The 11,945-nt window shown below is 42.2% G+C and overlaps 1 protein-coding gene across 1 annotated transcript; it reads right to left on the bottom strand.

Annotated features, from left to right (window-relative positions):
- Positions 1 to 9,383, bottom strand: LOC126975124 (proteasome-associated protein ECM29 homolog). Its single transcript, XM_050822948.1, has 10 exons — positions 9,260 to 9,383; positions 8,120 to 8,374; positions 7,536 to 7,725; positions 6,502 to 6,644; positions 5,823 to 5,974; positions 5,156 to 5,345; positions 3,960 to 4,098; positions 1,034 to 1,246; positions 263 to 334; positions 1 to 176 (listed from the first exon to the last, which is right to left on the bottom strand). Exons 1-10 carry the CDS (start codon positions 9,347 to 9,349, stop codon positions 49 to 51), a joined length of 1,572 nt encoding a protein of 523 aa, XP_050678905.1. The 5' UTR covers positions 9,350 to 9,383; the 3' UTR covers positions 1 to 48.
- Between the last annotated feature and the right edge of the window lie 2,562 nt (positions 9,384 to 11,945).

Here is an 11,945-nt window from a genome sequence, read left to right as displayed (position 1 = left end):
TTATTCGATATTATTAATTAGTCATAAGATCCTAATTATAAATAATGTTTATCTAAAATAAACCTTGATACTGTCGATTTTGGATCGCAATTCGTACGAAGAGTCTTTTGATAAGTCTTGAGCATAGGTCTGATATATGTCGTGTAATTTTTTGAGTTCATCACCTTTGTTGAGATCTGTGGAACATAAAAGACAAAGAGTTAAGTAATTAAAATAACTTAAAATGTGAATGAACATTGATTCTATTATGACCAAGTCTCACTTTTTAATCTTTTAATGAGTGTTTCCATCAGTTGCAACGCATCTCTCCTGTGCCTTACTTGGTTGCTGTTTTCTGAAAAAGAAACAAATTTCGATTGTGAAAGGGTTTTTTATTTTTAATCCTAATTAATTTGTCTGATTAAAATATAAATAATATACGAAAGAAAAATTGACTTTGAGCCAATTTTGACCCATCGCATTAGTATCATGTTGATGTCTGGTATTCCACACATGCGCCTTTCGCTTTTGCTTCGGCACTTTATGCAATCATAGGTGTCGGCTGCATTTCCGAACTTATATGGCCTTCTGTTATTGCTGATACCTATATCAAGTGAGCCCGTTTGACCCCTTAATATAAAAAAACGCGTAATAAATTGCCCATAAATAGTGATATATTTGAACAGAATTGTGACTCGTCACAAAATTATGAAGCAAGGTATATCGCTATGCGACCCCGATGCAATGCATGCACCCGTTACCTTGATGTCTGACGACCGACTTGGATCAACAGAACAGCCACTATTTTGCAGCAAAAATATGGTAGCAGTACTCCTCTGGATCAACTCTGCATTTACAGTTAGTATTAGAAGTAACTACACCATTATTCGTTACACATTACTCGTAGCCATCTCTTGCAGGATGCCGGCTAAGTATGTTTATAATTGAATGTCGCTGTCACTAGTGAAATTACGAAGACTTAAAATCTTCTCAGAAGCACTCACTTTAGGGCATATCAAATATAAACAGGTGCGGGTATCAGTAGTCGACTCACTGAGGGTGTAGTCGACGACGGCGGCCACGTGGTGGGTGAGGGCGCGCACGGCTCGCTCGGCGGCCACGTGCTCGGGGTCCTTGGGCCCGCCCGCGAGCACCACGAGGCGGTCCAACACTCGCGACATTGACGACAAGATGGCCAGCTGCGTGGAGCGAGAGCTGCACGGGTAGCTTTGAGAGCAGTGCTCGAAGTATACTTCTTGATAATTTTCTGTGGATTTTTAAGTTCTATTTATGATGGCGCGTTAGAGAAAAATTAAGAACGACAAGCACGCAGGTCGACACATTATTTATGTGCGCGAATAGCGAGAATATTTTTTACTACACCATGAGTACCACTAGTATAGTGTGAAGTTATATTCAAGATATTTATTCTGCTATTTCTATATATATAGCATACACAAAGAGTTGTATTTATGTTTTTTTTTGTATAACTGAGGTTTTGGCGTGTCCTATCTTTACCCAGGGATTTTCAATTAAAAAATGCAACACCTTATCTTAATAAAAAAATTGAAGTTTTTAGTGCCAATTGCAGAAAAGAAGTAATTTTCATTTTGCTATGCCGAAGTTGTAACTGCGAAGATGGGTGACCTACGTACGTGCACACATAACACACATACCTTCTCGTGAAAGTAATTGTAAGTTGTAGTTAGCTGGAAGGAGATTGGGCACCTTGGTGTTAAACACCGGCCCATTACAATGACAAAACAGATCTCAATATCGCAGAATAAAGAATAGTGCAGAAAATACTTAGACTTGCAGAGGTATTTTGACCTCAAGAACTGTTGTATCTTTTTGCGCGGCTTGATACTTTTGACATTTACATTACATTGATAATAGTATTAGTAATCTAATTAATGTCCATAAATGGCTAACAAAGGCTCTCTCTTCTCTTTCACTCGGCTCGCCAAACTCACTCTTTCTCTTTTGTTGTATAGCTTTTTTCGCCGTCGTTTGTTATCGACCCGGCCTTCATAGAAACTTGTTTTAGGATGGCTGTTTTACTTCTTACCCTGCTCTGCTTTTAGTCACACTGATATATACACACATCAAAAAAATCTAAGCAACATGCACTAATTTAAATTTTAGGATGGTTTTTCACATTACAACGTATTTTATTTTTCGAATAATATTTTTAGAGTCCTATGATGTAAAAATAACAGCTTTTGTCTTTATAAGTTCTTTTAATAACAGAAATTAACAATATTACAATATACTGCAGAAACTATGGTACATAAGCAACTAAAAATTTTTTTAACAAAATGAAATTTCTAAAGAAAATGAATTTATTGTGAAAGAATAGAATAATTTAATACAAAGTATGGCCCCTCTGCTATTCAGAACTTGTCGGCAACGATTATTCACTGAATGAATGAGACTGTTTATGTCATCTTGCGGTATTCGCTCCCAATGGGATTGTAGCAAATCCTTCAGCAGGTTGTTGTCACTCCGTCCAAGTCCTTCAAAATACGTCTCTGGAGCATGTCCCATGCGTGCTGGGGGTTGAGGTCTGGCAATTTTGCAGGCCAGGGCAATACCCGGATGTTCTCCGTTGCCAAGTATTGACTGGTTCGACGAGCGCGATTCCCGTGACGTATCGGTGGGCACCAAATTGGGCGTCGAGCTCTTAGGCCGTACTCATGCAGTCGATTTCGTACAGTTTGGGGACTTACATCAACACCACTTGAATTTTGTAGCCTCAAACTTATCTCTCGAGCGGTTAACATCGGCTGGGGTCTTGCAGTCAGTTGTATGTACCGGTCTTGCAGAGTGGTTTTACTCCTTTTACAGCCTGAATGCTGTTCAGCGGGTTTCCTTGTATAATTGTAGCGGTGCCAAAGATGACAAATAACACTTCTATGAATGCCAAAATGCCGAGAAACCTGAGATTGATTACTTCCCGCTTGCAACATCCTACAGCTCTTTGCATTTCATTTGCCGTCAAATGACGTCGCTCCATGATGTAAGGAATATCTGACAATTCAATTTTGTCGCTAACTTTATATAAATGGTTGGTAATTGTTTTTAATAAAGAAACAAAACATAATCGATTTTTTTTTAAAACCAGCCAGTATGTAATCAATCCCAAAATTTGAAACACCTATGCACTTTGAGTGAATAAAGACTTAGAAATTAATTAATATAAATGGTAAATTTGTAATATCATGCATGTTGGTTAGACTTTTTTGACGTGTGTATTATGTATTTAAATACAACAAAGTTATTTCGCCTTAAACTAGGCAGAGCCTATGCTATGAGTGCAAGAAGATATATTTTTAACTTAATATACTTAATTAAACATACATAAATACATATTCATCATACAAATGTTTACGCCTACCGGGATTCCAACCCAGGACCTCTATCTCTAATAATAATTATTATAAAACGTAACCACTGGAATATTGGCATGTCTGTTAAGACGAAACATGTGCCTAGTCTTAAATGTAATAACAACTTCTGTAAATGATTCTTGCATATAAACAACTTTGACTTTAGCTCAATGGGCGGGTCACCAATCACTCGGCTATGTAAGTCGTTACTTAATAAAAAACAATAATTTAAATTTTCTACAAACTAATCAATAATATTTAATAATGCATATCGATTTACTGCAATAGTAAAAAAGTAGGCGCAGTATAGGTGTGAAAGGGCGGGAAATCCATAATTAGTCAAATGTTGTGAGCCTTCTTGAGTATAAATTCCGCCAAGATTCGTCTTCACTCAATTCGACACTTATGACTCTGGCATGAGTCTCGTGCCAGAATTTAGGGAGTCAACATCTCCTGATGATATCCTCGTCTAGAGGCGAAACACGTGTCGAATTGATGGAAGACGAATCTTGAAATAAAACGTTTAATTCAATAAATGAACATAAGTTAGTTTAGTCAGTATAATAGATCTGTTGCCGCCGTGTCGCTCACCCTGCGTGTCCGCGTCCTCGGGCCACGCGCTCGCGAGCAGGTCGTAGGCCGCCTCCTTCAGCTCGCGGAGCTGCTCGCGTCGTTCCCGCCCGCTCTCTCTGTCTTCTGTGTCCGAGTCCTTCTCCATCGATAACTCGTTCTGTAAGAAGAGAAACAGCTTTCAATGAAATGAAATAATGGCGCTAATAGCAATAACTACAACAAAAAATATTTTTATATAAAATAATAATATTATTAATTTCATAAAGTAGTAGCTGTGGAAATAACAGGTTGTATGTTTTTGTGTGATCCAAAAACAGGAATAACATAAGTACCAGTGGGAGGTTTCTTTGCATAGGATGTCGGCTAGATTATGAGTACCACAGCGGCGCCTATTTATGCCGTGCAGTAATGTGTAAGCATTACTGAGGTTCAGTCTGTAGGGCGCCGTAGCTAGTAAAATTACTGGGCAAATGAGACTTAACATCTTGTCTCAAGGTGACGAGGGCAGTTGTAGTGCCGTTCAGAATTTTTGAGTTTTTCAAGAATCCTGAACGGAACTGCATTGTAATGGGCAGGGTGTATAAATTACCATCAGTTGAACGTTCTGCTCGTCTCGTCCCTTATCTTCATAAAAAAATAATTTTGCAAGTTCCACTTGGCACAGATCCACAGAATTGAGCAAATGTCACATCTCGGCACATAGAGAATGTTCTAAAACAAAAATCTGACGGATTTTTTGTAGCCGATTGTTAAATATATTAAGCAATTGGAACTATTTATATTGTGAGCAAAACTAAGCCGGCAGTCCAACTATACAGATTTTTGAGACCGAAGGACAGCGTAGTCTTAGTAATAGGGTTCTTGATGGGTTACGGAACCCTAAAAGCCTTAAGTCTAATCGCCGAGAATTATTAATGATGTAACAGGCAGGCGTCAACACGTAAAATTAAGCATTATGAGTCCAATATTGTTAGAGGATATTCAAAAAGTTTATATTAGAAACGAGCAAGTGGCGTTTATAGAGAGTGAGAACTAGTAATATACATCTGCAATAGCAAAGTTCATGGATGCATTGCCTACCATTGAAATGATACCTGTATGAAGAAGTATCGATTCGGGAATAGTGCAGCCGACAGACGTTCAACAAAGAGGATGGAAGTAATGTGCAGATGTCTCTCATCAATGTGGTGTGACGGGTTCAACGAGTACATTACCTTGGCCAGGATGGGCTTGACGATGTCGTAGACCTGCCTGAACCGCTGGCAGCGGCTGTGTGCGAGCGCGGCGCCCAGGGCCCGCACGGCGTGTCGCTTGTAGGCCGGCTCGTGCTTGCGGGCCTCCGCCACGAGCGCGTCCACACACTCCGTCAGCAGCGCGGGCGCGACCACCTCGCCGTCCTTCACTCTGCACACAGTGTATGATACAGTTCCGACGATACGCCGACCAACTTCGTTGCCGTCAATCTAGTATATCCTTACTGACCTGTACAAATACCACTGGACAGGCTGTTCCATATCTTTGGCAGCAAATTTATTGTGCCCATTTGAACCACTCGCGAGCGTCCAGAGAACTAATTTTGAACGTATAATACAAAAGGCTGCGAGAGAAACGTATAGTACTCAGAAGTATTTTTGAATTGATTTAGTTCGTTTTCCGTGTTATTTATATTTCAAGAATCAACGTAATAATTAATAAAGTACACATTTTTTTTTGTTAGATTCCCGCCAACTATCGATGTTTGATGAGGTTGTCATCACTAGATTTAGTACCGCAGACTCTCGCTTCATGGCCAACGGTGCCAAAATCGTGAATATCGAACAGGCACAAAAGCACTTCGACAGACGCCAGTCTAGTAATATATAGTAGAGGCCAGTGACTCACTCGCACAGCGCCGCTATAGCTTCCACTAGATGTCGCTTCCCGTCAAAGGTCTTCCCGTGCACGGCGGCCAGCAGGGACCGCAACAACGGCTCCCGCTCCGCGCCGACACCGCTCGACAGACCGGAGCAGATTGATTTGATGGCTTCAGCTGCCTGGAAATAACGATTACAATATATTAGAATGCGGATGCTCATACCGCAGGCGCCGCAGCCCAGAACAGAATAGTAATAGTAGGACGGTTGACGGAAATATATCACGAGCGGCGTTTGCTGGGACAAATAAAAGAGACATTCATGTCCATGACTGATTGACTTCTGTGTTCTGGTTGCCGTACAGATTAATTTATGTATAGTTCATAAATTAAACTAGACTTAAGAACAATTAGTTTATTGAACTAAGTCTAAATGATTGAAATGGTTAATGGTTATGAGCACACGCGAACTGGTTGATGCTCGAACGTGAAATGAGGAAAAATGTGGAAACACGGCACGCACCAGCGCAACCGCTGACAGGACGCAAAGTAATGTGCGATGTTTCACTCGTACACCAACATTTTGTTAACATTTAAACTTAATTTGTTATCGTACCTTCTAGCTATATAAAAACTATAGTATTAAGCATATAATATATGTAATTACAAGCAGAATAGTATAAATTCAGAATTATTATCAATATGAACCTGTATTTTCTTTGTCCAACTATTAGAAATGAGAGCCTTCTCGATCTCTTCACGGATAGCGGCCAAGTGTGTTCTTATACCAGTTTCTCTCCCTGGACTTATGTCCGTCCATATTTCTTCGTATATCTCCACGGCATTTGATTCTGTCGATTTAATATTTAATTGCAATGCATATTAATTATTTGTTAATATCATATCATTAATAGTAAATTTTCAAATAAAATTTACGAAAATCAACGACTTACTAGTAGTATTCATCTCACTTTAAAGTATTAGTTATCATCTTACTCTCAAATGAGTCTTAATTAAATTCTCAAGTGCACAAAAAGCACATACACGTACTCAAAAAATAAAAGAAAGTCGCCAGAAGAACATAACGCACTGTATACAAGTGACTGACCACTCATCAGATCTCAATACAACAACAAACTTAATAATACATTCTATTTTTTTTAATAATATATATATACTAAAATACCCTAGTTCCTAGCTCGGATGTGATGATAAATGATAGTGAAAAAATATATGAAAAGATTCATAGAAGACTTTTAATATATAGCCTCTATATTGTAGCTTGTTATTTTTATTACAGAGCAGGCAGTATACTGAGAAGAGGAGCAGTATAGAATCTGTTTGCAAACCAGTGACATATGTGAATGTTAAGTAGCATAATATTGTGAAAGATTAACATTGTAATAACAAGAAATGATGCCGATGACTTTGGACCAAAGTAACTGATATAGCCCATGATTGCGAAACTGAAGTGGAAGTGGGCAGGGTACTTAGTTCGACGGACTGATGGCCGGTGGGGCAGTAAAGCCCTCGAATGGCGACCACGTACCGAAAAACGCAGTAATATTATTGGCCGCCCACAAGATGGGCCGACCATCTGGTCAAAATCAACGGAATACGTTGGATGAGGGCAGCGCAGGACCGATCGTCGTGGAGATCTTTGGCGGAGGCCTTTGTCCAGCAGTGGACGTCTTCCGGCTGACGTTTGTGAAGTAGTAAAACTCATACAACTTTAACCTTACCATTATCTTTAGGTGCGTGCATGGCCAGATACACCAATGGAGCCAGAATCCCCTCATTGTCCTTTATGTGTTCGATCTTGGCCTTGGCGACCGCCTTGAGTGTGAGCGCGACGGAAGAGCGTGTCGAGTCGTCCTCTTTCGTCTCGTACAGGTTAACTAGTTTTCGCATTAGCTTCTCCACAGACTGAGGCTAGAACAATATAAATGAATGCTGATATTTCAAATATAATACAGGTCAAATAATATATACCATACAAAATTATTTATCAATATTCTTTATTAGTATTAACATAATTATGATTAACGTCAAATTTCGTCGGCCTCTCAATAATTTTATGAAAATAAAATTTTGATGTAACATTCTTCTAATCCTCTACTTTATTAAGCTCTCTCTCATTAGATATTTTCAATGAAAACTTTTCATGCACATATAGGTTGTTATCATATGTAATGTGTAATTTTTAACCAACCAAAATTTCTAGATATCTTGTCTGATTAATGTTTGAACAGTGTTCCAAGTGTTAATATTTTAAAATTTATGAAAAAAGTATTAATAATAATATGATAACACACAAAATACTTACTTTAGCATGCGCCGACACTTGCCCCAGAGCCTCCGCATAGTTTTTGCGAACTGTTGGATTTCTATCAAAGGTTCCATTGAGCAATGTCGTCATAATTTTCCCCGCGATCGGTTCCAAATCGCTCCTCAAGTAGTGCGCAGCTAGAACCAATAGATGTGTACACGCGATTTTGGTTCCTAATTGCGGTGATTTTGTCAGTTCTAGAATTTTCGGTAACATTTCCTTCATTACTTCGATGTCGATGAAAGGCATACACTGAAAAAAGTTAAATGATAAATTTTATATTTACCGTATGTTGGGAAGTGGGAATGTATCATTATGTCAAATCAAATGTTGGAATGAGATCGGAATAATTTCATAGAATTAGGATGAGGTGAGCGAGATATAGGTTTACAGTACGGGCCACTTTTAAAAATTATTTAAATCGACTAGGGACAGTTTCTTGGCAAGCTGAGGCGGTTGCAAGAGGTCGCTTCTAGGTTTTTTTCAACATACATAATATGAAAAACGTTTTATTTCTTGGCAATAATTATCCATTATAACTCTTTTAATGGTCTGGATGATTAGTATCATACAAACATGGTTATCAAACAGACATTCCACCTTCGCACGACACGCCACAAGTTGGATCCCCACAATCTGGATGTGTGGCGATCCTCCACAGTGATCAAACAAAAAAGACATACATCACAACGCACTAATGCAATTAAATGATCTATTATTGCAAGAGGGACATAGCTGGAAAAAACATGTGTGCCAAGTTTAATTAACGGTTAGACTTGCACGACTTCCCTCGGGAACTCGTGCGTTCTGATCGCTCGCCAAGGCTGTCCAAGAACACTTCTGCCAGCCAGCCATTCCGCCAGTGCATAGGGCCGATGACTCGCTGGCCCATGACGCGAAAGAGAAAGCTGATCCCCTGGGTTCCCTCTTCGCGTCCAACTCGACTCAGGATGACCAAGGTGCATCGCCACCGCATATTCCGCGGTGCGAGTCATACACGCCGCAGGTAAAAATCCGGTATGGCGCTGTGCTTAAGGCGCTTGTCACCTTGGACATTTGCTGGCGCTGTCTGCCAGCCTGGTGCTCAGGTGCGCCGACTCCAGCTCGACACTTGAGTAACAGACGTGTGGCGGTCACCTCGAGCACCGTGTCGGTGGTGTAGTGGTGCGTGGCGGCCCTGGCCCGCAGCTCGTCCAGCGAGTGCCGCGCGGCGCTGTCTGCCAGCATGGTGCTCAGGTGCGCCGACTCCAGCTCGACACTTGAGTAACAGACGTGTGGCGGTCACCTCGAGCACCGTGTCGGTGGTGTAGTGGTGCGTGGCGGCCCTGGCCCGCAGCTCGTCCAGCGAGTGCCGCGCGGCGCTGTCTGCCAGCATGGTGCTCAGGTGCGCCGACTCCAGCTCGACACTTGAGTAACAGACGTGTGGCGGTCACCTCGAGCACCGTGTCGGTGGTGTAGTGGTGCGTGGCGGCCCTGGCCCGCAGCTCGTCCAGCGAGTGCCGCGCGGCGCTGTCTGCCAGCATGGTGCTCAGGTGCGCCGACTCCAGCTCGACACTTGAGTAACAGACGTGTGGCGGTCACCTCGAGCACCGTGTCGGTGGTGTAGTGGTGCGTGGCGGCCCTGGCCCGCAGCTCGTCCAGCGAGTGCCGCGCGGCGCTGTCTGCCAGCATGGTGCTCAGGTGCGCCGACTCCAGCTCGACACTTGAGTAACAGACGTGTGGCGGTCACCTCGAGCACCGTGTCGGTGGTGTAGTGGTGCGTGGCGGCCCTGGCCCGCAGCTCGTCCAGCGAGTGCCGCGCGGCGCTGTCTGCCAGCATGGTGCTCAGGTGCGCCGACTCCAGCTCGACACTTGAGTAACAGACGTGTGGCGGTCACCTCGAGCACCGTGTCGGTGGTGTAGTGGTGCGTGGCGGCCCTGGCCCGCAGCTCGTCCAGCGAGTGCCGCGCGGCGCTGTCTGCCAGCATGGTGCTCAGGTGCGCCGACTCCAGCTCGACACTTGAGTAACAGACGTGTGGCGGTCACCTCGAGCACCGTGTCGGTGGTGTAGTGGTGCGTGGCGGCCCTGGCCCGCAGCTCGTCCAGCGAGTGCCGCGCGGCGCTGTCTGCCAGCATGGTGCTCAGGTGCGCCGACTCCAGCTCGACACTTGAGTAACAGACGTGTGGCGGTCACCTCGAGCACCGTGTCGGTGGTGTAGTGGTGCGTGGCGGCCCTGGCCCGCAGCTCGTCCAGCGAGTGCCGCGCGGCGCTGTCTGCCAGCATGGTGCTCAGGTGCGCCAGCTGCGCCGACTCCAGCTCGCCCGTGGCCGACACCAGCGCCGGCACCAGCCGCCCCAGGAACGGCTTCAGGCTCGCGCCCGCCGCCTTCACCAGCTTCGATACTGTCTGGAGACTGAACACAAACATACTCATTAAGGGCGGCTTCGACCAGATAAATGTTACACGAGGATAATTTTACTCCTTGTCCCTTGGATATTTTCCTTTCCGTATTTCCAACATACTTGCGGAGTTCGCTGTCTCGGTATTTTTATACCATGGTTCAAAAGTAAACAAATGTAAAATATTATATTCATCCTATTTTCATTCGGTCATGTACTTCAAGTCTTGCTTTGCCAATAACGTTACTTTATCAAAGTTCTATCCAAGAAGGTGTATTCCCTTCTTTGTAGGAACGTCCCTGGATCATACCTATGCCAAAAAGAACAGTTAGTGATGACATTTGTAAGTACAGACCTATCTCCAAGCTGTGCCATTTTGGTAAGTTGTTGGAGAAGATTGTTACTGCGCCACTCTCCGCTTCTGTACGCAGAATAATATCTCCATGTCAACATGGTTTTTATACAGGACGTAGTGTGGAATCTAACTTGCTTACATTCACCGAAATTATACTTAATGCAATGAATGAAGGTTGTCAGGTGGACGCAGTGTACAGCGATTTGCCAAAGCTTTTGACAAGATTTGCCATAAAACTTTAATTTTAAAGCTTTGGCGTCTTAGAGTACATGGTGATCTTCTGCGCTGGATAAAATCATACATATATAATAGGAGTCAGGCTGTTGCTCTCGCTGGCTATACTTCTAACTACAGAAATATTAGCCCGGGTATACCGCAGGGTTCTCATTTAGGCCCTTTACTTTTTATACTTTGTGTAAATGACATTTCTAGTATTGTGAATGGATCAAATATGCTAATATACGCAGATGACACAAATATCTTTAAAATTGTGCGGAGTGTGCACGATTGCTACTCATTACAAGTAGATGTCACTTCTTTCGAGGGATATTACAAAGGTAATATCTTCTAAAAAATACTATATTCTTGAATCCTGATAAGTGTCATGTGATCACTTATACACGCAAGATAAACCCGATCATACTCGCTTATACTATTTCTGGTAAGCCATTAAAAAGAGTGACTGAAGTGTGAGATTTGGGTGTTATCCTTGACTCGAAGCTTACCTTTGTACCACACAATGATAACATTCTTAAAAAAGCGTACAAAAAATTAGGATTTATATTGAGAATAGGAAAGCCATTTAATAACACACAAACTCACAAAATTTTGTTTAATAGTTTTGTTAGAAGTAATTTAGAATTTGCATCCTCTGTTTGGAACCCGATTTTCAAAATTCATGTTGATCGAATTGAAAGGATTCAAAAGAAATTTAAGAAGGCCTTAGATTATAAAACCGGTAATATATATACTATGACATATTGGCAAAAAGACATAGAATTGAAGATCTTGAAAAACGACGTCATTTTATTGATACTGTTATTTTGTGCAAAATAATTAATAATATTATGGATTGTTCCTCGTTGTTGC

The sequence above is a fragment of the Leptidea sinapis genome, chromosome 1 (genome assembly GCF_905404315.1).
Source record: "Leptidea sinapis chromosome 1, ilLepSina1.1, whole genome shotgun sequence".
Taxonomy (NCBI): Eukaryota; Metazoa; Arthropoda; class Insecta; order Lepidoptera; family Pieridae; genus Leptidea; species Leptidea sinapis.
The sequence above is the reverse complement of the archived record's forward strand: the minus strand, read 5'-3'. Positions and strand labels throughout refer to the sequence as shown.